The sequence below is a fragment of the Chaetura pelagica genome, unplaced genomic scaffold, assembly GCF_000747805.2.
Source record: "Chaetura pelagica isolate M959 unplaced genomic scaffold, ChaPel_1.0 scaffold630, whole genome shotgun sequence".
NCBI lineage: Eukaryota > Metazoa > Chordata > Aves > Apodiformes > Apodidae > Chaetura > Chaetura pelagica.
This window is the reverse complement of record NW_009951855.1, coordinates 161,799-188,642: the sequence shown is the minus strand read 5'-3', so window position 1 is coordinate 188,642 and position 26,844 is coordinate 161,799. Positions and strand designations below refer to the sequence as shown.

General features: G+C 42.2%; 1 protein-coding gene across 1 annotated transcript in view; it reads right to left on the bottom strand.

Annotated features, from left to right (window-relative positions):
* Positions 1-26,844, bottom strand: part of FANCD2 (Fanconi anemia, complementation group D2) — a 38,016-nt gene that overhangs the window by 1,244 nt on the left and 9,928 nt on the right. The window contains exons 13-44 of the mRNA XM_009993479.1: positions 26,772-26,844; positions 26,172-26,280; positions 25,402-25,437; positions 24,860-25,003; positions 24,083-24,217; positions 22,586-22,717; positions 21,878-21,985; positions 20,780-20,889; positions 20,065-20,122; positions 19,232-19,357; positions 18,049-18,122; positions 17,820-17,960; positions 17,424-17,524; positions 17,037-17,152; positions 16,751-16,859; positions 15,773-15,871; positions 15,380-15,489; positions 14,111-14,257; positions 12,686-12,802; positions 12,145-12,277; positions 11,829-11,943; positions 10,800-10,913; positions 10,131-10,258; positions 8,685-8,784; positions 7,506-7,628; positions 6,624-6,717; positions 5,996-6,067; positions 4,462-4,500; positions 3,805-3,879; positions 2,637-2,711; positions 646-792; positions 31-102 (exon numbers count right to left, since the gene is read on the bottom strand). The exon at positions 26,772-26,844 is cut by the window's right edge and continues 7 nt beyond it. Of these exons, the coding sequence (XP_009991781.1) occupies positions 31-102; positions 646-792; positions 2,637-2,711; positions 3,805-3,879; positions 4,462-4,500; positions 5,996-6,067; positions 6,624-6,717; positions 7,506-7,628; positions 8,685-8,784; positions 10,131-10,258; positions 10,800-10,913; positions 11,829-11,943; positions 12,145-12,277; positions 12,686-12,802; positions 14,111-14,257; positions 15,380-15,489; positions 15,773-15,871; positions 16,751-16,859; positions 17,037-17,152; positions 17,424-17,524; positions 17,820-17,960; positions 18,049-18,122; positions 19,232-19,357; positions 20,065-20,122; positions 20,780-20,889; positions 21,878-21,985; positions 22,586-22,717; positions 24,083-24,217; positions 24,860-25,003; positions 25,402-25,437; positions 26,172-26,280; positions 26,772-26,844 (3,332 nt within the window). The remainder of the gene's footprint in view (positions 1-30; positions 103-645; positions 793-2,636; positions 2,712-3,804; positions 3,880-4,461; positions 4,501-5,995; positions 6,068-6,623; positions 6,718-7,505; positions 7,629-8,684; positions 8,785-10,130; positions 10,259-10,799; positions 10,914-11,828; positions 11,944-12,144; positions 12,278-12,685; positions 12,803-14,110; positions 14,258-15,379; positions 15,490-15,772; positions 15,872-16,750; positions 16,860-17,036; positions 17,153-17,423; positions 17,525-17,819; positions 17,961-18,048; positions 18,123-19,231; positions 19,358-20,064; positions 20,123-20,779; positions 20,890-21,877; positions 21,986-22,585; positions 22,718-24,082; positions 24,218-24,859; positions 25,004-25,401; positions 25,438-26,171; positions 26,281-26,771) is intronic.

The window sequence follows — 26,844 nt, the reverse complement described above, 5'->3', positions numbered from 1 at the left end:
GTTACAGCGCCAGGCTCAGCAGGGAAGTACCTCGGCAGGGCTGCCCGCGGAGTCCTCATCCGAGTCCTTCTCTTCAGAAGCTTGAGTCATAATTTCTTCTCCCTAAGTTGAAGGCAAAAGACCTGTACTGAGCGTTTGTGAACCAGCCAGAGCATGCGGGAAGAAAGCAGCGTTTTGTCACCATCTTAAATAAAAAGCTTTTGAGTATAAAAGCAGGTTGTTTCAACTGTCTGGCTTGGACAGCAAAAGATGAGGAAAATGTCCAGAATTGGCTTCTCTTAAAGCCACACACAGGAGCCTGCATTAAGGAGACTTCAGGTGACCTTTAGCTCTTCCCTTCTCCACATGTAGGTTCTGGCCACCGAGCAGGGGAAGGACCCCCATACTGTTAATTACAAACAATAAGAACTGAGCACTTCAGTGCAAGAGCCTCGCTGCAAGGAAGCCCTCAGAGATGCAGGCCTTTAATCTTAAAATGAAATACTTCTTTCTGCTACACTAGACATGGCTGTAACATGGTCACATTGAATTTATAGCTCTTACAGCTCTACCCACACACAAGGGCAAAGTTAACAGCTGTCTGGGCACGATGAGCATTGTCCTTTCCCAGTTTTTAATTGTCTCAGCCAGGACAGTGATTCTCACCTGAAGATCCCTATTTTTAAGGATGCCCATCCAGAAGGCCTCCTGGCAGTGGTTGAAGGCCAGCATGGCCTTCACTCGGTATACAAATTGTTCAAGTGACTTCTTCAACAAAGGCACATGGTTGGTCAGTCCAATGTCTTGGCGAATCTAAATATGAAACGGTACAACATGACTATGATTGATTCTTGGCTAAGTATTATGGTTATTTAAAATACCATTGGTTATACAGGTGGGAGGGATGGGACATGACTCCCACAAGGCCTGCCCAGATTATGTAATTTCTCTGCCAAATTCTTTTGTATCTTTTGTTAAAAAATAAAACTTAGATAAGAACTTTGTCTAAGGCAGCAAAACAATCCTTTGCAACAATACAAACAGCCATATCCACTCTGGATAAAAATAGGAGCCTCAGCTTTTCTTATGTACCTTAGAGAGGCTAGTAACTCCTCTACATAAATCAGATTAATTCTGCCGACCTTTGGAAAGTTATCTGGAGAATCTGCTTTTCCCTTGCTCCATCATCTCAGCAACAGACCAGTGTCACTTGCTCTGTTCTTCAGGAATACCACACAGATCTCACACTGCTGCCATCGTGCTCATGGCAGCCACAGCTTGCATGCACACAAATGTCTGGAAGCTGCATTGCTGCTGGTGGTGTGTGCAATTGATAATGTTTGGGTAAATCTGACTTGCCTACAAGATATGGCTGGTGAAACAGCAGTTATGTACAGAGGTCAGCAATGGACAATGACACTGTTCCAGCCCAGAGCAAAAAACAATGCTACAAGTGGCCAGATTCCAGAAACAACTATCTAGGAAGGGTGATAACTACTTGCTTATAGCCACAAGCTGCAAACTAATGATGCAGGGACTTTCATGTCAGGAAATGGCTGAATTTCCAAGCACAGGGAAGAAAGAATGAGAAAGGTGTTGAATAATTTCCCGCAATGACAGTGTTTTCTTACTCGGTGTCTGATGCAAGTCCTTTACACTAGGTACATGGAATGTGTGTGCACTATGAACTCTGAAGACAGCTTGTCCAGACCAAAGAAACATTGGCTTCTGGACAGGAGGGAACAGATGGAGTTACTGTAAGCAAAAACCAGGCAAGGAAGGGCAGCTATGCCAGGTACTGTGTGAGATTTAGCTGCGGGTGAGCATTTCTTCCTGCTGGGCTTCAATCTGCAGTTCAGAATCGAGTCATTGCTAAGTTGGACAACCTACCAAGAGCACTTACTTTGTGCTTATGTATTTTCCTCTTTCATGACGCTATTTTGTAACCTTGCATTAAGATGCTGTCATTAACTATACTCTGAAGTCAAATCAGCTTCATTTCTGGGAAGAGTTCAGCATGCCTGGGAACAGGGACGGTGCTTTGCTTTGTGTTCTGCCCATGGGGAATGGGCAGCTGACTACCAGCAGCAATCTGTTCTCTTGCCTGTGTAACAGGCAGGACCTAGCAATCTTCAGCACTAATCAGAACTAAATCAGGGAAACCTTGCTAATGATACAATCAACAATCAGTGCTCCCTGGGTCTTGGAACCTGCCCAACTGGCTGCAGGCACTTTGGAAACCCAACAAAGTACCATGGCATTTGCAATAATCTGTCTCCAGAAACTGTCCTTATGTCCAGCATTATATACGCAAAGAGAGACTTGGTGTGGAAGAATATGCTCAGTGAACATAAACTAGTTTTGTATGAAAGTCCTCAGAAACACCTTACAGATGCCAACAACCAGAGATGTCAAGAACCTCTGTCCTAAAAACAGTATGCTAACCTGACCTGACATCCAAACGAGCCACTTCCAGATCAAATACTTCAATTTTTGGGCCATCAATCAAGGCTTTTTCTCCTCCTCTCAGAGATTTTGCTAATACAGACACTTCTGTAAGCCTGCAAGTAGAACCTGCCTATGCCCTGGAAAAGTAGTGGAAGGGAAATTAATGATTCTTAGAATAGGATTGATGCTGCAATTAGAATTTATTTTACCTTGGAATGGCCACACATGTGATGAAGTTGTCTGGTACTCAGCTGCAAGGTTTTCAGCAAACTCTGCACGTCATCCTGCAATAAATAAGTAGACCCGCAAATCGCTCTCAAAAGGCTTTTCCGTAAGGAAAATAAAAATAATGAAGCAGAATTAGCCCCAGCAATCCTTTCAAAGGGTTATGTGATAGAGATACAATGCACATATAAAGGAAGTATTAGACAAGCAGGATGAAGGCATAGGAGACTTGCACTGCCCACGTAAGTCAAGGAACAGGTAATAAAAGTGACTACATGTCATAAGGCCAAGGACTTTTAACTGAAACGGATTTTGAATCAGAGTTTGGAATGAATGCACATCAATGAAAGCAGGGCAATGAAAATCAAGACAACCTTGGTGCATCTTGCCTTGAGTACAACCTGGTGAAATAGGGGAGACAGAGGAAAAGCATAAAACGTTGTGCATAACACAAACTCTGGATATCAATCCTCTTTACTGAGCAATTACTGGTACTTTCCACTGTGCAGTGGCAATGACTAGATACCTGTTTGGTAACCCTTAAGTATCCATGAGAATGGATCCTACATTTGCAATAGAAAATAGTTATGTATTAGAGAGAAAGGTTGTGAAGACTAAGCCACAGAACGAGTCTCTCTGGCAAAGCTGGATTGCCTTGCAACCAAGCAGAGGGAATAGGTGAACTGTTCTTGCTTGTCATGTACTGCAGCAAGGCTGGCCTGTCCATCTGCAGTCATGCATGTTGTCCTGCACAAAGCTCCAAGAATTACTGCAAAGAGACCAATGACACTGTCCTCTTGGACTGCAAGCCCTCACCAATCTGACTGCTCACCTGAGCTTCCTACTCTGAGTGCCCCCTTTGTGTTAATAACTTTTGAAGGAGACAGAGGTTGAAATGGCTTCCCTTGCCATGTGAAAGTGAAGCCATGCAACCAGAGGAGTGATGGCAAGTTGGGAAACAGTCATCTGTTTGCTGAGTGAGCACTGGATGGGCAAATTAACAGGGCAGAGCACAGCTAGAGATATTAAATGTGTTTCTCATGAAGTGTCACAGGTGTCACACCAACACAAGACCAGAGACAGGAATCTCCTAGCAAGCATCAGTCATGCTTCCCAACTGGTTCCAAGGAGTTCTGTCTCCAAAAGGTTTACCCTGTGCTTTTTAAAGCTGTAGTCCAGGAGAGGCATGGCAAGCTTCAGAAATGCTTCTACAAAGAGACGGCCATACTATAAAAGAATGATAAATATAACAGAAGGCAAATGTAAATTCCTTTTCAAAGAACCATCACAAAGTCAGATAAGATAACGATACAAGCTTTCAAACTACCCTGGAGTCTGTTCTTGCTTAGTAAATGACTATTAATTTGAAGGTTGTACTGGAAGATACAGAATCAGTAAAAGGTCCCACTTAAATCACTGCAAAGAGAGGGTAGAAAGACAATGTCTCATCATTGCACACATCCCTGGTTTTATTCACAAGCAAACTGGGAAAAAAAACAACTAAAATCAGTGTTAGAGTCCTAGTCAGAAAAGGGAACGTTGCAGCAGGACACATGATATTTCTGGGCTCCAGGGGAGTTCTGCCTGTCCCCTCTCATTTGGAGTACCATGGGGACAGGATCTAAAGTCAGTAATGCTACTTGCAGTAAGTTCATTGTGGTCAAGGATTAGTGGAAGACAGTTAAATGTGTAAGAAACAGTATCTGCTTCTTCCAGAGAATTCAGTAACCACTCTACTCGACTACAGGCAATAAATCAAGAAAGCTGGCACTTAAACTCTCTCTTCAATTACTTTGAAATCTTGCTTACCTTCAGGCAGATGTTGAGTACAGGTCTGCTGTCAAATACCTATTTGGGCAAGAAGTAAAAAGAGATCAGTCCACATGTCTAAAGGAAACAACGTAAGCACAGCAGCCAATTAAAACTAACCCTTCATTATATACCCTTCATGAAAGCATGAAATCTGTTCTAAGGCAACATACATTCTCAAGTTTTAACAGGGAACATCACATAAGCATATGAAATGTCCTGGCTGTCAGGTGTAAGTACTTGGCAGGAAGCCTGTTTAGTGATCCAATGTGAACCTTTTGCAGATGGCACATAATTATCTCAATGCTCCTAAACTCCTTACTAGTTTGAGACCCATGAGGCCCAAGTCCAGCTGATAGGCAAGTAACCACACAATGGATGAAGCAAGGCTGAGATGTCTTTTGGAGGAAATAATGAAGCTATTACATTAATGGTGCCAGCAGGCAAAAGACCACACACAGCTGTGGTGCTACAGCAAGCAAACAGAACAGATGGTCTCAGCTTCCTTAAAGGCTTTCTTCTGGTATACATTTGTGTATCTATTTTTGCCAGGGACCCATTCTATCACTAATTAGTGAACATTTTAACTGGCATAGCACACAGTGAGAGCTGTAAGAGTACCCTGGTGCTGCTGTGGATTGCAAAAGAGAACCAGCTAGTCCAGCTGGTTCTCTCAAAAGGCATCTAGAGCACAGGCAGGGCTCCAATGGCTGCTGCTGTGTAGAAGAATCCAGTTCAATTCACCAGAGCTTATAAGCCGAACTTCAAAAAGCTGGACTTGCCAATCATCACTTCAGGTATGATAAAAATAAATATTAATGATCCAGCTAAGCAGGGAGAAAAGTGCAGCTGTACCCATCACCTTCTGCCCAAAACATCATGCCCAGTGACACTGAATGCACCAACTCTAAAGCTGATGGAAGGGAATATTTCATCCAGCAGGGCTGGCCTCTAGAGCTCAACACCACAGGACAACAGGAACTGTCACAGCAGGATTCAAGAGGAAGAGTCTATGTTACCATGAAAGTAAGTGAAGCTCAGGACTATCAGATAAGCACTGAATGCAGGTTACACACAGAAATACAAGGCTCTTGTTCAGAGAATTAGCCTGCTTTCAGCTGAGTACTTCAGAAGAGTTTTTCCTTTTGTCAAACATTATTCCAGATCTACCTGAAGGGCTTCTCCCATCTGCCTCTTCCACATCTGACAGTGGACTCTGTCAGACACAAAACCACTGTACTAGGGAGTTGGTGTTCATTCCTTTTTCTGTACTTCGTTACATCCTCCTGTCTTTGTGCAGATGTACTGTTTGTGTGAAAACTGTTAGTGAGATGTGCAGGCTGTGAGAATTAAATAGTATTGAAGTGAAAGCTAAATGGAAACCCTTGCACACAGATTATAACTGGCTTTATTTACCACCCCAAGGCAGTTCTGCTAGTCAACCATATCTCATGTTTTTCCCCTGGGCTTATGAATAAGGGAACATTGGGCTTTGTTGGGAATCTGAAGGGAAAGACAGAAAAATACACCTCACCTTGACCAAGTTAACAAGGATATGGAAATTCCTCACAGCAATGTTCCACTGCAGCAGCTTCTCCAGTTGCACCTAAGGGGATGCAAGGGGACAATAACCCATGATGGGGGGGCGTATTTCCTCTCACCCTGCTGGATGTTCCCTCAGCATTTGCTGTACACAAAGCATTGTTGTTGGTGATGAAGGCAGAGGAACAAAGCTTCACCACTGGCAGATTTACCACAACAAATACACTTAATGGCAACTGCAGCCTGATCAGTGCCCATGTGGCTTAAAATGGTAAGAATTCACATACTCCCTTGCTCTCAGGGCAGCTCTTGGTTACAAAATAATTTTATACCCCCACACAGGTGTGCAGACCAACTGCAGACCACCTTAGTATTTTGATAATTGCTACCTGTTTTCTGGTTATAGCTTCTGCTGGATTTACTGGATTTTTTACATAGTGCAAACCAGGAAAAAAAAGGATGTTGCTTAAATGTTACCCTGTATATCAGTTTTGGCTGATCAATGAAGTTGTCTGACTGCATATCCTAATTCAGAAGTAGGTTCCTTTCCAATGTATACATCCTTATTGTACTGTACAGTTGAACTTCTGTCTCAGAGTTCAGTGCATTTATTTTCCTACCTCACTTGAGTCTGATGGTTTCCCAGGTGAGATGCTTTTCACTGAACGTTCCAGCTGAGCCATCATCACTCTGAAGAAAATCGGGAATGTCTGCCTGTGGTCAAAGTGAGAGCAAAACTGAAAGCCAGCTCTGAGCATCTAGATAGGCTTTGTGTCCCCAGAACAATGTGGGAGACTTCACAGTTGCCCCACTGGGCATCCTTCTCAATAGGAAATCATACAAGACTGACCCCAGAACTCATAAGCATGTCTACAGAGGCCCATGGCCAAGACAGATCCTGAGAAGCCACTACCACTTCCCCAGCATGACACAAGGACACCATCCACTTTTTGTAGCTCTGGGGGTGCACAGCTAAAGGTTTGCAGCTGTCAGCATAAAGTGATTTTGATAGTTCCAAAAGTGCAGGAACTTTGGCCATCCCTGCGTAAATTGTGCTTCCAAATTCTTGTGACAAGAGCAGATGAATCTATGCTTCCAAATTCCTATGCTAGGAGGATAAACCCCCTGAGTGTACCTTTGCACACTGCATACCAGCCCAGGATTGCCTACAGCCTCCCCAGGCCTATGAGGCTCACTTTTGGAGTGCTTTATACCACCACAGGAGCAAAGACAGAGGCAACATATCTGATAACAGATAGTTGTCAACTAGTTTATTCTCCAATTAAAATAGCTCACAAATAATAAATTCAACATTGTGCTAATGACAAGGACATTTCACCTTGACAAAAAGCTAGCCATGTTAAAAACTGCCAAAAAATGTTTACAAATTCCTAGAGTAGTCTACACCATAACAGATCATACAAAAATAGAATTAAATATTAAAAAGCAGAAATTGCCACTGTGCATCTCATGCCATTCAAAGTTCCTATAGATATAATTACCTGCTTAGTGTAGGATAAGTAGAAGAACATCCATCTTTGGCAGAGTTGATCAGTTCAGGAACACCGACGCTGGAGATATCTTCTATAGCTTTCAGGATGTTATCTGTGTGCTCCAGGTAGACACTAATCCCAAACCCAGCATAGTTCATCAGTAAATATTATGCAGAATAACACAGCAACTAACTACCTAAAATTGTGGCCTAAAATTGTCAAACTCGTTCTTATGCCAAAGGCAACCATATGTAGGAAATCCAAAGCTATACATAGAACTGTCACAGTACAGTCATTAAAAGCTACCACCATCTGACACAACCTGAATTTAATAGTCCCTCATTCTTGTGTTTAAGAGGGACAGACCAGGAAGAGGAGGATATAGACTTGCCCTTTATGTGAGAGAATGTCTGGAATGCCTGGAGCTTTACCTGAGGATGAGTGATGAGCCAACTGAGAGCTTACGGGTAAGGATGAAAGCACCAACCAATATGGGTGACACTGGGAGTTGTGAGTTCAAGGGGAAAACATGTCTGCCAGCCCTGTAACCTTTGATGAAATAACTAGCTTGTAGATGAGAGGAGAGTAGTGAATATTGTCTACCCTGACTTGTAAGGCTTTCAAGACTCTCCTATAAGATCCTCACAGAGCAGCTGTTGAAGTATGGGCTGGATGAGCAGGCCAAGAGGTGGAATGAAAGCTATCTGAACAGCCAAGCTCATAGGGTCATGGCCACCCAAGCAGCCTACTCTTGGTCACCCTGCAGAAGCAGGGAGATTGGAAAAAGGTGACCTCCAGAGGTCCCTTCCATCCTCAACCATCCTGTGATTCTGTAATTGTATTTTACCTAATACTCAGTCCTGCTTTCCTTGAATTTAGTGAGAGCTGATTTTCTTTCAGTGTAGTGAAAACAATATCAGACACTTCATTCCAGATCCACACTTCCCTGTGTATGTATAGATGTGTTGATGTACTCTGACAAGCTATAATCTAGTAAACATGAGGTCCAAACATGCTTCTGTGGCCAACAGATAACAGAATTATTCCTGTCACTCACTATCTTTCAGTGCTGTAGAAACAGGGCTTTAGGCCAAGCTGTAAGTATGAGGATTATGACTGAGAGGAGTCATACCTCTGCAGCAACAACAATTATTAGAAGAAGAGTGTCTTCCTATGTTTGAGCCTTACCAGAGGAGAGTATGCAGTGCACTGTTGAACTGGCTGCCCTTCTCTTGGTCTCCACTGGGCTTCACCCATGACTGGCAAAGGAACTGCTTTGCTAGTGAAGCTGTAAAAATAAGAGATGACTTATTGAAGGAAGAATCCAAGACTATTTCCTTCCTCCATATAAAGGTAGTGTGTCCAAATGGCCTTTTGAAAGATCATAACATTGCTACTCCTCAACATGCCTGAACTTTGGTAAGTCAGAATGCATTTCTCCCAAAAAACAGTAAGGCCACGAAGACATGTATATCATGATAATAAAATATGCCCATCCAGTGCGTTTCTGATCTAGAATACCTGTTCACATCAGAATTGTTATCCATATCTAGCCATTTCTCCCTGACAAACTTACGTTAAGCATTATTCGTTTGGTAGCTCCTACAGTGGGCCAACTGCTCATTTGTTAATTAGGGTAACATGCAACCCTTATGGCATTCATTTCTAGAAATGGAATTCCAGTAACAAGTGACTTGACTTTTTGGCCACAACGCTATAATGATAAGTGTGAACAGGCAAGCTCAAAGTTTACAGTTTCTTAAATCAAAACTGCTAACAAACCTGTTCGTCTCTTGCAGAAGTGTTTAAAACCAGAAAATTATTATTTAAAATTGGTTATTCATTCCCTGCCACACTCAGTGGGCAGTTGTCCCAATGTTTAAAACAGTAAAATAATGTCAAAGTAAAGAACTTAACATTTTGAGTGATATGGGGAACCTAAGAAGGACCAATTCTAGAGGTGTCTTAGTATGACAAATGTTTTCTCTCAGCTGAGGTGATTGTGTCTGGAGTTTTTATTTTAGTGTGTGACAAACCGAAGACCAGCTAGTTTTCTTGTATATTCCCTGCAAGCATGTCTATGCCTTATCTGCTTGAATACTATATCCCTTACAGAATGGGTCCTAATCCCCAAGAAGAGCTCGATTAAAATATTTGTTGCATATGGTTAAGAACATAGAGCTTTTCTTCTCCCTGCTCTGAAGTAACAGCTGTATTTGCAGTTAATTTCCATAATTTTTGGAAATGAGCTGTCACCGACATCTGTACTTACAATAGCAAGCTACAAGGGGTTAAGTCTATGATCACCTTTGTGACTGGTACCAAAATTAAACAGCAGGCTTGTTCTTAGAACTCTTAAAAGCTGTGAGGCTGTGATTTTTAAAAACACCAGCTAAGAGAGCTGGAGTCTGCCTTCCTGCATGTGACTGAAGCACAGCAAAATTAACACCAAAGACTTACCACTATTTTTACTGCTGTTCCTATCTTTAACTGCTAGGACTGTTCACCCAGTGGAATTACTAAAATACTGAAGCAAAATCTCTCCCTCAACACATAAACTCCAGAGATAGAACCCAATCTTTACAAAGGACAGCACAAAAAATAATCTGAGATCAGAGGCTCTTCACACATTACCCATTTTCTCTTTCTTCCAGCCAGCCATTGGTTTCTCAGCAATGGCAATCAGGAGCTGAGTGAGGATAAAGGCACAGTGGAAGCTGGGAACACTCTGCTGGAAATTCAGCAGGTAGTGAAAACTCTCACTGGGGAAAAAGGGAAGAGGTAAAAACCCTGTAGATAGTGTAATCTCCTAGAAACACACAAATACAAAGGAATTATTAGAACAGCTCAAATGCAGTGTCGCTTTAGCCTAGTAATTTGCCTCTGACACTGCCCTTCTGAATAAGGGGTATGCAACCACAAGCAAATATAAATTCAGTCACCAAGAAACTTCTCTCAAGCCCCAGACATTCTGTGTTTAGCAACCACTTTACATACTGCTTTTGCCTTATGTTCCTGTAGGCCTTTTAACTACTGAGAACAAAACCATTCTTCTGTGAATCCCACTAATCTCCTAGTCTCAAATATCATACAAACAAATGAGATCCATAGACTAAGGCATGTTTTATAAACCAGTAGCTCCTTTTCATTAGATTTGACTGCACTGCCATTCAATTAAATACAAAGATATCTGAAGGTAGTATCATCCCTATGAGAGTTTCCAAGCACACATTTACCCTTAATGTCCACACAAAACAGAGAAGACTGCTTGAAATTCATCCCTTTTAGAGCTTCTGATTCTACCTTATCAGCTCCTCAAGAGGAAGAAACTCTGTCTCTCCTGGCTTTAGCCTGTCTGCAAGCACCTGAAGACCTGACCTTAGCAAGTCAGTATTTTCATGCTGAGAAAAACCATTCCTGAGGGGAAAAAAGAAAAAAAAAATCCAGTTCATCAAGAGACTAGCAGGAAGAAAGGTATCAGATGCAAATGCATGTCTAGGTGTATTTTTGCAGCAAGAAAATAAAGAAGCTGGATATGCAAGAACAACCCTTACATATGAGTTATAAGGGGACATAAAATACTGAAAACTGATTTTTTTATAGCAAACTTAGTTCATACACTGTCTTTTCCAGGGAATGGAAAACCTTGTACATACACAATACTAACTTTTCAGTTAGATTGCAGACCTGGCTAGAAGGAAACAGGCCATTTCACAGAAGTGGAGGTGCATGCATATTAAAACAATGCTGAAAACCAAGGATGTCTAATGACATTTGCTGTGCAAGTGCAGTGATAGGGGCTAGTCATCTTCTGAACAACAGGTAGGAGCTTAATAGCAATGAAAACTGTAGGGAGCTTCATTAATCCTTTAAACTACCAGTGTCTAAAATCATTCAGTGAAGATGTACATTCTGGAAAGGCTCAAATGCCTCCATGCTCTAGATCTACAGACTGAACACATAGACATGATAACAGTAATGCTCAGGTGCACCTTTAACTAACTGGTAATATGCAGGGGCTCAATTAAAAGTATGTGAAAGGAGTTTTAATTTATTTATTTTTGGATTTCAGTGGCTGGACATCTGGCCTCAATATATGGCTGCACGACCTACAGGCCTTGATCCAAAGCCACACTGAATTCTAGTCAGTTCAGTGCCTTATTGTGCATTCACTGTTAATTACCTACACTTTTAGTTCACCTCGGGATCAGGCAAGAAAGCTTGACATAACTATAAAGTGCTTCCAAGTCTCCAATCACTGCAGGGACAAGAAGAGGAAGCAAAAAGTAACCTATGCTCAACAGGCAACTCTATACTCTTGTTTAAACTCACCAAGCAAATAGGGAACGAAAAGTTAGTAACAACTGCTGGTAACAAGAGGACATCAGCTGGTGCTCCTGGATGTTCACTTCTGCATCATCTTCCCCACCTCGATTTTGTAAATCAGCTGCCTTTAATACAGAACAAATAATTCATTAAATGCTATTCCAAGGACAGATAACAGCACAAGAATCCATTTCTGTAAATTCTATGCTTAGAAAATCTGAAGAAAACAAAGTTACAAGATTTTTTTTCCTCACAAACAAAACAAAAACAGCTTTAGATGTGGCAAAACATTACCGTTTTTTGAGTCAAAATTGCTGCCCACTGACCTGGAAGTAGTTGTGCGTGTTCTCCATGTGATTACACAGTGGCTTTAGTAGGGTAACAACACAGGTAGCAACTTCCTTTGGGGATCTCTGACACACGCGAGAAAAGCCAATATCCTTGTAGCTTCTTTCCTGCAGCAAAACCAAAAGATTAAAGTCACTTAATCAGCTTTACTTGAGAATAACTTTGTATCAGGCACTCCCTCTTAGACTCCTTCTGAGCAGTGCAATTCGTGAATTCAGTTTCCCTAGGGAGGGCTAGAAAAAGGGTCACTTGAGTTTTGGGGTTACAAGGTTTTTCTTCAGTGTTATACCCTTTCCTGAGATGTGAAGAGAACCAGCTGCTGCAAACACTTCACCAAGGGAAGTGGTACAGAAGTTTCTTTTGAAAGAGTAAGTGCTGCTCTGACACACAGTTGAGCCATTTAAATGTTAGGTGAAAATAATTCTGAAAAACATTTATCTCAAGAAGGGCCTGGAGGCCCCTGATGTGTGCTGCCTCAGCCCAGGTCTAGCCCCATTGGCTGCTGCTGTACTTGCCTTTGGAAAGGGCACTCTCCTGGTAGAGCCTGGAGTCAGCACATGTTCCAGCTTCCCACACAGGTCATCCAGAAGGAAGCATAGTTCAGCAGCCCCCAGCTGCACAACTTCACGAGCCTGCAATTACAAGGACAGTCAATCCCAGGACTAAGAACATAATAGTAATGCCTTGACGCTCAAGATCCCCCCTTCCATTTCCAGTTATGACTTCTGGCTCTGTTAACCTCAGCCAGGGACAATCTAGTTGGTAGATGCTAGGGTTTTGTCTCCCCCACCACAGGTATGAGGTACAGCTCTGCTGACTCAAAGTGTGAAGCAAACCTGGTGGTCTGCACATAGCTGATGCAACGTCAGCAGCACTTAACTACTGAGAGAGAACTGCCTCCAGCTGCACAACTTCACGAGCCTGCAATTACAAGGACAGTCAATCCCAGGACTAAGAACATAATAGTAATGCCTTGACGCTCAAGATCCCCCCTTCCATTTCCAGTTATGACTTCTGGCTCTGTTAACCTCAGCCAGGGACAATCTAGTTGGTAGATGCTAGGGTTTTGTCTCCCCCACCACAGGTATGAGGTACAGCTCTGCTGACTCAAAGTGTGAAGCAAACCTGGTGGTCTGCACATAGCTGATGCAACGTCAGCAGCACTTAACTACTGAGAGAGAACTGATTTATATACACTGACACTGTAAATAAGCTCCTAAGGATAAAAAAGAGGTTTCAGCCCAGAGTCACAAAATTCATCAAGTAATAATGAGTAATACTGAAGCAATTTGAAATAATGCCACAAAGCCCAAGAGATTTGTCAAAGTCTTCCAGTTGGCTTGTGACCTGCATGCAGAGACAGCTGTCCTTGGAGCAGCCCAGGCTGCACTCCAGCCTACCATGGCCTTTTCCTTTCTTACATATCTTACTGACTCAGCCTGCCTGCAGAGGGTAACAAAATTGAATGCTTCTGCATATATAAGTTCCCAGATGATAAACAGGACCCTGTCCACTGAGAGCACATCCACAACACCAGTCCCACATTAGTGCTGAGTTTCCAATCTGGTGAGGCCTTGAGACACTCGCCTTTTTGCAAGATGGACTTTACTTAAAGGTCATTGGTTCTTTCCAATACCCAAGGTGCTGCTTAGTGTGTTTAACATCCTGCAGGTTAGCAGTGTTCAATATTAAGTCCTTCTCATCAGGTCTATACATGTTATATTGTATCTTCTTCCCTTTTATGTAACATTTATATTATTTCCTTGAAGTACTTCCGATTCTTTGGAGGCAAATTCTCTCCTGTTACCTGGCTCACAACCCTGGACCAACACTTCTTAACATCCCTCTTCTGTCCACTTCAATGGAACAGAAAGGGCCAAGGCCTCTGAGAGGCAGTTACACAAAGCCTTATCAGTGTGGTTTTACACTGCTCCATTCACCTCTGTATGCATCTCTGTGTCCAAGACAGACTTTGTCAGCAGCCCACAGTGCAGTACAGTGAACACTTCCAGGTCTAGCTCTCGGAAGTACGGGCGATAGCTCTGCAGCTGTGCTAGAGGATTTCCTGGCTCTCTCTCAGCAGCAGTCTGAAAAGTGAATGGCAGAATTAAAGTTAATTAAGAGTTAAAGATTCTTTAGTGTGGGCGATCAGCTATGGGTCGTGGGCAGCCTTGATCTCAACAAACTACAACCGTGCCCTTGACAGGTAGAGATAAACAAATTTGAGGGAAAGGAGGTATGTGAGATACGATGTGTTGACGTTCTTGTAAGCAAATGTAAGAAAGCTTGTAGCCTATCACAGAATAAGATAGAACACATGAGCAGAAGCTGTTAAGCAATAGGCAGCATAAGGCACGTGGACAGGAGAGCAAAGTATAAAAATGCAATGTAACCCTTCATAAACCACTGATCGTGGTGTGTCAGCTGTGTGTCCACTGCACTGTAGTATGAGAGTGGTGGGTCACTGGAACAAGCTGCCCAGGGAATTTGTGGAAGTCCCATCCCTAGAAGTGTTTAAGACCAGGTTGGATGGGGCCCTGAGCAACCTGATCTAGTGGGAGGTGTCCCTGCTCATGCATGGGGGTTAGAATTAGATGATCTTTAAGGTGCCTCCAACTGAAACCATTCTAAGATATGATTCTATGAAAGTTGCAACTTGCAAGACTGTAAGAACTTCTAGCTCAAATTAAGCTATTTCTTTCACTCAGATTTCTGGATTTTGTGCCAGGTTGGAAAAAAAAAGAGACTAAGAAGAATTCATGATAGCTAGTAGGGAGCCAAGCACATAGAATCAGAAATAGCATGGGAATTAATTCTTAGTGTGTGATCAAAACAAGTAATTTGACAGATGCCTTCTTATGAATACATTGTTTAAATAACTCGTGGAAAATTTGCAAAATGAGCACCTGTGATTAAAACTGTTTAGAATCCTCACCGTGGTTTGTATTTTCCAGATTCATCTCACAATTTTACCTGAGCCTAGCAAAGGCAGGTTATTGCAGTTATTTGTGAGATGGGACACTTGCATAAAATACAAAGCATTCATAGTCTTAACCACAAAGTAACAGGTGGCAAAAAGCAGAACTGAACCACTTTCCTGTGATTAACTTTTTAAACGAACAAGCCCTCTCTCAAAGCTTTTGCTTATGTTTCTCGGTCATCTTCCCTAGTCCGTCTTTCTTGCAAAGTCCCCAGGGGGATACACCTACCTTCTCCAGCTCAGAGAGTTCAGTATCTGGCTGGTTTCCCTCAGAACTGTCATCTGCTTGAGAACGATCTGCAGAGCAAACTTTGCTGCCATCAGCCTTTTTTTTCCTTCCTTAAAGAGAAAAGCAACTTCAGAAAGAAAGGGATTTGCACTGTTAAATGCTAACCATCAGCTTTACCAAGGAGACAAACTGTCAAACACCTTCTTTGGAGTAGGGTATTTTTACATGTCCACTTCAGCTGCAGCAGGAACTGATCAGATAACATTTCAAGCTACAGAGACCTTGCTGGAAATTCTATTCTTTATGCACACTCATGTGCAATGGCTGCAGTGCAACATGGCAGTCTAATCCCTCATCACATCTGTTTGCTTAAAAGTTTTAGATTTTCTTTACCATTCTTTTTTCTCAATGGACCAACAGCATTAACAGATGGTGCAGCCTCCAGGCCTTCAGAATCAAATGTAGCTGGTGGTGGGACATAGCCAGGGGTTGCTGAAAGAGCCAAAAATGTAGAAATTGGGTTAGTTGAGCTCTGGAATGACAAAATATAGGCAAGATATGTATCTAGAGGAAGTACCATATATTTCACTGTCCTAGTGAACGTCCTTCTGCTCTTAGGTCCATCTTTGTGTCTGAAGCCTGGGCCTGTGAGATGAGTGTGTGTGTGCCTTTTTGCCAGTGAGCAGCAAGCTGGAACAGCCAGTGAGTAGGAGACCCACGGAGCAGATTAGAGCATCTGGGCACAGAGGGGCTGTGCCAATACTTGTAAGATGTGTGAATGTTTGTGTGCTTGTGAATCTAGAGTGTGTCTGTGTGTGCTTTCATTAGTGAACTTCAGTCTTATCCAGCTGAAGAGCAGGATGGGGAATGGACTGTCTGTAGTTCTTCGATGCAAGTCCTATACACAGCTGCTGTTCAAGGCAGCACCATGTCTGGCAGTTTGTGTAGCTGTGTCACCAGCCTGGGACAGAGCTCCCAAGGACTCCACACTGGGCTCCAGTGGCTAGGCAGGAGGAATTCCTGGGCCTAGAGGAGCAGCAGATTCTTATTCAGGTTTGTTAAAACTTGAATACTGGAAAAATACACTGTTCCTTTAAGACAGAGGCTGATTTACTCCAGTATTCACTGTACTCAGGCAGATTCTGCCAAGTCTGCCTGGGAACAGTCAAAGAGATGTCACTGAGAAGGTGACTGAGAAGGGCAGTTAGGACTCAGATACATTGAAAACAATGGCTGTCCATGCAGGAACGCTTAGGCTACTGTAAAAATGCAGTATATGTTACCATGTACTTCCTCCACTGCTATTTAAGCCAATTCCTTTCAATTCACAGCTGGTTCAGGCCCCAGAATGTTCAAATGTTTCATACTCACCTGACAAGCATTTTCCCAGCACATTCTGCAGCTCTGTGATGTTCTGCAATCGAGTCAAAAGTTTCCCTTTCATCTCAGCATCCTGTTGCTGGCAGAACGCATTTACAACCTACAGATTCAAACCAAACTCATTGACTTAGGGAGATCATGAAGACCTTGCTGGAGAAGGTTTTCAAGAGGCAAGACTCTTCTTCAACAGCAATTGTACCCCTGAAGACTAAGGTTAGTGTTTGTTAAGTGCTGCTCCTCAGTGCCACCCTGACCCTGCAGACAAGACTCTACTCACCTCACGAAACCAGTTGAGAGCATAGAACAGCAGTGAGCAGAGAAATTCCCGTTCCTGCTTGGATAAAGAGTCCAGTTTCCCTTCAACCTCCAAGTCAGTCAGGTACAAGGGGCAACCTGGGACAGAGCAGGAAGAGAACACACTGGACTGTGTTTGCTACCCATCCTTTGGTTTTTGCATGGACAAAACCTGGAGTAAATCTCGTCAGCCACTCCATCCCCAGACAAAGCAACTGTCTCCCCTGCCTCCCTGCACTTTGTGGGTAACAGAGCATCTCAGCCTCCTTCACAAATTGCACATTTTTTCCTACATTGCAGGAAGTCTTTGCAGATCTGGGACAGGAACAAGTCAGCCAGCCATACTGGACAAAAGGTCCATTTCCCATACCTAATAAGGCATCAATCTCCTCCAGGCTTCCACTGTTTTGCTCTCCAGTGTAGAGTCTCAGCAATCGGAAACAGGGTGACAGACACAGCGGTGACACCACCCTGGGGGGAAAAAAAAGAAATGGAGCAGGTCCTATGTTTTATACAACTCCAGAATGCTCATCACTTTCCGTTATGTCCTGTGTCCTCCCCATGCCACCTTGCCTATGTCTTCTAGTTTGCTACTTGCAAGTCCCAGCAACATGCAGAAATGCACCATACAGTTAAAAAAAATTAAAAAGTGGTGACCAGCTCCTTATCAGGCACTTTGGCAGGCAGGGATGATGGCATTGAAGTACATCAAATGAGAACAATTCCTTTACCATTGCAGGCATCCCACAGACAAGTGTTAAAGTACCTTTTACTTTGGTTGCTCATTCCATCAGTGACCTTGCCAAGCTCACTCTGTGATACCAATGGTAAGAGGTTAATAGCAATTGCTCCCTGACTTTCATCTTCATCCAGATTATACAAGGACTTCACTGGGAACAAGAATGAACTGCAAGGAAAGACAGACAAGCTCTTGTTGACAAACCCAGTTCTCAGTGAAAAAAACATTACAAATACTTAGCCTGTGATTAGCATACCCATCCACTGTGGGATTGAGATCTACCACAAAGTCACTAGGAAAGTCCTCCACCAAACTCTTCCCAAACTCTTCCTATAAAGAAAAAAACAACAACAAACTGCTCAGCAAAGGTTGAAAAAAGCTTCAGTTCAGTGAAAAAACCTTCAACAGCAGCAGTGGAACATGTAGAAAATATGGTCAAGCAAAAGTATTCTGGAACAGTTACAGAAATAAAACCCCTACCTGCAAGGAGAGCCAAGGCCTGCCTTTAGAGACAAAGCCCAGAAATATTGCTAAGCGTGCACAACCATTTTTTTCCCTGCTCTTTGGTTGTGGGCTTGTTTACAAGTTCCACAGTGTTGCAGAGAGGCAGAGCAGCTGGCTGGAAGACGAAAGCAGCCATGGGAAGTTCTCTGTCCTAAGAGCCAATCATCAGAACAAAATGGCTATAAGTGCTGGCAACGTTTTTTTTCACAACATGTGTCCTACATACTTGACACGCTTACATTGTTAAAAACAATTAAAGAAGAAGTAAAGTAATAGATGTGACAGAGTCTGGGCAACAGACGAAGAAAAGACAAAAAAATCTGCACAGAAGTCGTGAGAAGGGCCTTAGCTTGCTTTTACATTTCATGAGAAAGGAGAAACCCTCCTTCTTTTGTTCTTCTTCCATGGAGGACTCAGCTGGACATCAGGAGACTGACATTTCTAGCCCTGGGCACAGACCTGTTTGGAGTCCTATTTTTTTTCCTATTACCATACAGTTTATTTATTTATTATCACAAATGACTGTGGCTCTTCCAAGTCCTTAGGCATCAGATAGCTTTAGTAGTCTGACCAGAAGCCAATTTCGATACTAAGTTTAAAGTTTAGATTCTACTTTTATCCATGAGTCTTAAAAGCATTTTCTGAAATGTCATTTAACTTCCTTTAAAAGGCTTCCTTGTTGTCATGTAAAAGTTTGTATAAAGGAAGATGTTAAAGCACAATGAGGAATTTGCCACAATCAAAAAACGCTGAGAGCTGACAGGATTTTATGTCTGATCAATCTTTCAAAGGCTCTTAAGTAGTCCTAGAACAAAAAAAGAGTTCTCAGACTGGAGTGAAGTCTTCAAATCAACTCTGTCCTGCCAATGCCTGAAAAAATCATGTTTCTGAAGAATTCATTTAAGTGATTAAGTTCAAACTGCTCTGCAACATACCAGGAGCTGCAAGTCCAATTTCCCCTTCTGCTTCTCAATCAAACTGGCGAGTTCATCATAGTACAGAGCCAAGACCTCTGGGGTTTTCTCACAGCAGAAGCCCACAAGTTCCAGCAAGGTAGAAAGCTGAAAGGAAAGAGAGCAGTCTGCAGAAATGGTAAGGTAAATGGAGACAACTAAAGCTTTTACCTTGAGTTCCTCTCATACTAATTTACTCTGGGGCATATCCAAAGCTTCATCTCTAGTGTAACTGCCCACGGTGACTGGTCTTGCAGAGACTCAGTTTTGAGAAGGAACATGGGTTTTTTTAGATGCTGACCCAGCTCCACCATGAAGTAACACAATAGAGTCTGCCCAGGACCACCCTTAGAGTGCCACCCTAGAAGAAGGTTCTTCAAAAGGAATAAGAAAAAAGGCCAAGACTAGGCCAACCCTGTACAGCAGAAGTGCTTTCTCTAAATGGCCAGAAAGGCACTTCTTACCAAGCTGAGAGGAAGGCCCAAGGTTGCCTTTAGCTCACTGAAACAGACTGTCCTGTTTCTCTCCTTTGTGTTTGCAATAATGTCTGGATAGAAGGCTTGCCCCAGGTGGCTGCAGTACTGCTTCTCCTGGACTAGCCATAGGCAAGACCAGCAGATGCTTTCTTAATATAGATCTTTCACTTCTCCAAAACAATTTTTAATAGATTCTTGGCTCTGCAGTCAATGTGCAAGAATCCCAGGCCCAGCTTCACACAGGCTACTTCCCATAAAACTGTGTTTCCAGTCACATCTCCTTGATGACCCTCCTGCTCTCCCACCCTGCCCCAGCATGTGCCCATTCATGGCACTCACCTGCCCATCATGTTCGCCGTTCAGTTCTGGTCTCTCCAATGAACCATCTCCTTCATTTCTGAAAGCATTTGATAATTTTGCTTTTGCTGCACAACACTTAAGAAATTGCAAAACCCATGACACAAACAAGGTTTTCTCTCCAGAAACCAGAGAATTATGCATGAAAAAGATGCTCTTCAGAACATTGTTAGGAAAAGATCTGCTGATGTTTGAGACCTCTGTGGCAAGACTCAACGTATTCTTCAAGGATACACTTTTTCTGACCTGTTGAAATTTAAAGCCTTCTGGTCATCCCCATAATGAAGTCCACTGACTCAGGGCCTAGAGCTAAGATGAGCTTTTCTCTTCATGAGAAGTGCAAAATCAATGAGCTACATAATGCTTCCTAACACCAGTCAAATTCTTATTTTCAAGATGCTCTAATCGTTGGCCCAGCTGTTATCAGGAGTTTGCCTGGTTTTTTTTCCAAGCAATAGCTAGTCAAGACATCCATGAGTAGGCATGAACAAGAAATTCAGGATGCCTTTGAGATTAGCAGCAGGAGAGCAGTATGGAACAGGTTGTTAACATCAACCTTTGCAGGAAAGAGCTGAGTTCCTGGATTGGACCAAGATGTGCGTGAGCTAGAAGGCAATACCCTCCTTCCTTTGACCATCTCAAAGTTTGGTCTGAACTGAAAGCATGTTAAATTAATCTTTGATACATTCTCTCTCACCTTTTTAAAGCCACACTGCCTATCATGGTAACAGCACCAATAATAGCCATTTGTTTGTGATTGGGAACCGTGCTGGACAGCCATTTCCTGATCACCATGTGCATATCATCCTAAAGAGAAAGACACAGGCCATGTCACCACTGAGCTACTTGTGTGCAACACTCAGAATTCCACTGGCATCTTTATGTCATTTCCCAAGGCTGCAGGGAGATGGTTTATCAGGATTGCAGCTTTTCATAGAAATGCACATTCTGCTATTTTCTTTATTATTAAAATATTGGTCACAATTCTAGGTAAGACTGCAAACAGCATTAAAAGGACTTTGACTTTGCTCTAATTGCTACACACAACATGTAGTTGGTCCAGGTTTCATCTATAATAAGTGAAAGAATACATTATAAAAAATAGCAGATAGTCTTGGAGTGCTTTACACACAGCTGCAGAGCTGCCCTCTGAAACAGTCAACTTCAGGAGGCTGAGGGACGGAGCAAGCTTTTGGTGAGGGGTCTGCCACTTCACAACAGAGACCTGTGTGCTGTGCATATCAGTTCTTCTAACTGTCTTTTTTTTTTTACTCCAGAGTACAAATATTAAGCTGCTGAATAAAGCTGAACTATGCTTTCTGAATGCTTCCAAATGATGGAGAAAAAAGCTAGTAAAAGAAGATGCTAAATTTATACCTTCGCAAGTTTTCAAGGCTCAGCTAGACAAAGCCACAGCCAGCCTAATATAATGTTGGTGACAGTCCCACTTTGACTGGAAGGTGACATTAGATATTGCCATCAGTCCCCTTCCATGAACATTTCTATCAACTCTACCTTTCTTAAATGTGCAAAAGAGGAGGACCTTTCTGGGAAAGATGTGTCAAAGATGTGGGAAAGACTGTGATGAGTCCTTGCTATACAGGATAGGAAAGTCTGGAGCCACAAGCTGACTTGCAGCCAGCTGGGGAGAAGATAATTTTAAGTTGAAGGACATCCTGACACCAATTACTGCTCATAGATGGGGTCACTATTTGCAACAAAACCCTCTAGAAACTAACCTAGCAAAAAAGACCAAGGTACAGCCTGATGTCCCTTCTGTTATGTCTCTGCTTACCTGAATATAGCTTCCTTCTTGCCTCTGGCTGAATGCTAGCGTGCTGAGAATGTGGAAAAGCTTCCGGATCTGGCATGGGTTCAGTTTCTGTGTAGAGTCTAAAATGGTCTGTAAGACAGAAGCCATAAACTCAGATATATCAACAATCCCTTTCCATATTCCCAGTAACACACCAATTATCAACCTCAGGAAAGCCAATTAGCTTCCTTTTTTTGCGCAGGCAGGATAAAGCCACATTCAAATTAAGTAAACATAAATGAAGAACTATTGCTCTGGCTGCAATTATTCAAACACTGGCCAAAGTGCTGACAGTCTTTCAATGTGGTAGAGCAGGCAGTCCACAAGGGGGCAGGTTTTCGCCAAGTATTTGAAATAGCCAACATTAACAAAGACAGCATTTTCCCTCTGTCATAGGTATCATCCCATGCCTGTAATTTAAGCATTTTTCCAGTTACAGGTAAGGGTAACTTTTTTTTTTTTTGTCTATCTCAATTTCTGCTGTCAAAAAATCATCCAGTCCTAACTTGCAGCTTGCCCCTTCATAGTAGATACCATTCACTTCTGACCAATGCATTTGTCAAGACAAGTAGCTTACAGGTATAAGTCATTCTATTACTTCTATTTCTGAAAAGTACTGACCTATTCTGGACCTGAGGAAAAGTAGTGAAAGGGTCCTGAAATGTACTGTGTCCCCAGAAACATTCCTACCTTCACAAAGGTGGCATAGCGCATCAGAAGGGATGTGTGCAGCATCACCAAATCAGTGAGCACATCCAGAGAAATGTCCACTTCTGTCTCATTTCCACTGCACACGTGAGTCACCAAAGCAGTCACAACCTCCTGTGGAAAAAGTTCCCAAAGAAACCTTCGTGAAATGCCAACAGAAAAATGTCTACCCTGTTGTGCTCCTACCAAATGTTTGTCAAGTACAGATAATCATCCTGAAACTCAACAATATCATTTTAAGTCCCTTCTCAGTTTTAATTCCTGATACCCATGATACTCTTTCTCCCCAGTTCTAATTTTTATTCATTTCTAAAAGAATCAGTGATTCCATAAAGCAGCTCTTCACCAAATTTTTCCTGCCTGCTTCCTAATACTGCTGCAGCTTCTGCTCTTTGCTACCAGCATATAAGATGATAAAAATCTACCCTATTTTCTGAGGTGCACAAAGCACTGCACCTTACCCAGGAACACACTGCCTCTAACTTCAGCAGTTCGTGTCATGATAATCCTTCCATCAGGAGTTAAAAATTGACATTTTTGTTTCAAAAATTTGTTATGGCCTTAATTCAGTTGACTTCTGAACAGGGATCTCTCTCTTCACTCCCATTTTGTCTGTGGCTCTGGTTCTTTTCTGTGTCTCTAATTGCTAATACAGCCACCCTCTTTTGAAACTCTTAACATCTCAAAATATCACTAGACTCACTAGCTTGTAGAAGATGACACTTATACCCTCACATCTTGGGCTTTTCCCAAGATTTTTTTTTGTCTATTTGTTAAGTTTGCTGCAGTAAGTAAAACAGATAAAATGCTGGAAACAGTCTTAATTATAAATATACTGTGTCCAAAAAAGGGCAAATATACGCAAAAGCTTGTGAAGAGCTGTCTTCACTTCCCAAATTTTCTGATTTCAGCATGTCTATAGGAACTCATACTGGGAGCTGAAAGTCTAGTCTGTGATTATTTCAGAGTATGCAGGAGTCCAAGTTGGCCAGAGCTCTGAGGGAAATCTGTGCTAACTTTTTCCCTTTCGTTGGATAACTTACTGTGATGGAAAAAGTTTCAATGTAAACTATCACAGTGGCTTTTTAAAATAGAGGATGCTCAAAGTGACTAGGTAAGCCAGGAGCATGGATTTATGAACACATTTCCTCTGTGACTCCGGGGACCAGACCCGACATCCTGGCTAGATGTCAGTGAACTTGTTTGCTTTCTGAATTGCAGCAAACCCAGCAAAGTCCTCTGTTCCGTAAGTTGTTTTTTTTCTGTCACTTCTGATGCCCACCTGTTTGCTGTGCTTGAGTAACTTGCTACCTAATTCTTGCTGTGACTGTTCCCCATCTTCTCCTTGGCCTACTCTACAGCATAGACCTCTCTCCAAATGCTTTCAACTGCCTCAGATCCTCTCCCCTAAAGCATCATGACATACATTCCAGAATGAAGCGCTAACACAAATAAAACATGCCACCCATCACACTATACCTGTTGGCAGTAAGAGTCAAAGGCTGCAAAAGCTTGTTTGTACATGCAGCTGCCAAAGGAGACTACAGCTGGGTGTGCAGAGTGCAGAAACATCTGAGCAAGTGCTAAGATCGAAGGGAAGTAGTCTTTGATAACCTGAAATAGACATCATGAAAGAGAAGATTATTGCTGCTTCTTTTCAACACACTCAGTTCTCTAAATAAAGAATGTGCTACAGCTTACCCCAAAAAACTTAGCCATTCTGGTTTCTAGACTTTCTCCAGCCTTCTCCACATAATTAATTTACATCACATCTAGATGTGGTGCTTAGGGACATGGTTTAGTGATAGGCTTGGCAGTGCTGTGTTGACGGTTGGACTTGATAATCTTAAAAGGTCTTTTCCAACCAAAACAATTCTGACTCTATATGCCAAATATAGAAATCATTACACTTGAAAAATGGTGCTTGTAAACATATGAACTTCTAAAAATACAGTGTGAGACAACAGCACATCCAGAACTCCCAGTAGAGATCTTGGGCTAGAGCACATCTCTTAGGCCAACAGATTTTGCACTAAATACAAGCCCATCCAATTCTAAGGAAGGCTCTGTCCTAAAAAAACCACATGGCTGTTACAATAGAGGACACGTGCCTTGGGAAATTGATCTGGGACCAAAAAACATAATGAAGTGTACACAACAGGAATACTATAAAAAATGCAGCACGGAGTTAAATCATGATCTGACAAGAACTTTAAGAGACAAAAGAGGGAATCCCAAAGCAGAATCAGCACTGACCGTTGAATGATTTTGGAAGGCATTCTGCATCAGTTGTTCTGGAATGCAGCCCAGTCGAATTTTGCTGCTCAATACTTTCTCAGTATGCTTCCTGCTCTTGGTGTTTGTAGAATGGATTAGCAGCAAAACTATCAAATCCAGAACCTTTTTGAAGAAATAACCACTAAGCATTATGCTAAAAAGATACTAAGAAGTCCAGACAGCTACACACTTTGAAATCAAATTTGAGAAGAAAATGAAGAGGTCAAAAAGGCCCAACAGTCACAACTGTAAAGAAATCTTATCAGTCCAAACAGGACAGAATTAAAGCAGGATGACTCTTGTCCCTTGACATTTAGAGGGATGAATTAAGAGTTACAAAGAAAACACATAGCTGTTATGCTAGGAACAAGTCAAATACCATTAAGAACCACTCATGCAACATCACTGGCAGTTTCTGCTCCAACTAGAAAATCTTTTCATTTACAACCACAAAGAAAGCCCTTGAAAACACCAGCAGAAGAGGACACTCCCAGAGACAAGTGTAGAGTCAGAAGTATTACCTTATGGTCAGATACAGATGTGCTGTTCTCAATAGCCTAAAGCAAAACAACAAGAAAGCTGTTACAGGGGAGTACACTATTATATTCCAAAACCAAATGAAAACAGGCAGCCAGTAAAAGAAATACTGCTCACAGATCTCTCTCCTTTACAATAGGACAGCTATCAAACTGGATCTCACTAACAGCAGAGAATCCAGAAGGCATGCAAAAAAGAGCATGAAAATTCAGCTTGAATGAGGATGTTCTCAAATAACATCAGATTTGAAAACAGAACTAAGGTACCAAGCAACGGAAGGATGAGAACACAAAACAGTCTCACAGTTTACACTGAAATGTAATTTAAAATGAAATTTAGCCCAATACCAGCCAATGTTGATTTCTTGGTGGATGTTTCCTAAAGGCTTCACAGAGCTCACACTCCACATACAGGTATACGTTTTGCTGTCTTGCAGACAGATAAGAACCCAACCCTCTAAGATTATTTATTCCAAATCTCGCTTGTAAACATGCAGAACTGGGTTTATCCTGCATTTAAAGATTAGGGGTCTGTGCAGTGGAGCCCAGTGTCAGTCTTGCAAGTACTGTGAAATCAGTAACTGAGGAAGAAAGTAGACTCCTGAAAAATGACTGCTAATTTGGAACATGGATTTCTCTATCAGCAAAATGAAGGGCTAACATTTGTCTTTTGATACCACATCTGACGATAAGAAAAGCTCAAGCTCAACCTAGGAGTCAAATTAAATAAGGAAACAACGACTGAAGCATTTTACCTTAATCCAAGCTCCACAGACATCTTTCTGAAATCTCACAGCTAACTTGATCACATCAAAAAGTAGCTTCACACAATTTTGGCTGGTGGTTACTTGGCTCATGGAAGAACTGTAAATTATCAGAAAGGAGGAAACTCAGTCACTGTGAATACTATAGTAAAAGGAGCAAGGCAGCCCAGCAGTCACAGCAGGTACTTCAAGCAGCCATTCTCTAGGGGGAGTGTTCTGACAAGGACAGGGAGTTTCAGAAAAGGGTGGAAGCAAAGGCTGCATGATCAACCAAAGACACACCAGAGGGAACTTAAAACAAATTAACTAGCAGCAACATTATTATCAATGGCATTGCATACCCCCATGCAGACATGGATGCAACTGGCTCAAAAGGAACTAGATGCATGGCAGGAGAAGCTGGCTTCACAAGGATTGACAAATGTGTCATATTAGCACCAAGCAGGAAGGAATGAAGAAGTCAGCACCTTTTCTCGGGATAAATTAGGCTCATGTATGTAAGGATGTGTGTCAAAGAGACCAGATAGAGAAGAACCAAACTTTTCTTGTCCAGTCATACCCTTGGAGAATCATGTAATTCAGCTCAAGTACCTGGCCTGGACTTGGCTTTTTGGTTTCTTCTGGGAACCTAGGATCTGCAGGGGCAGAACACACGATGACAGAT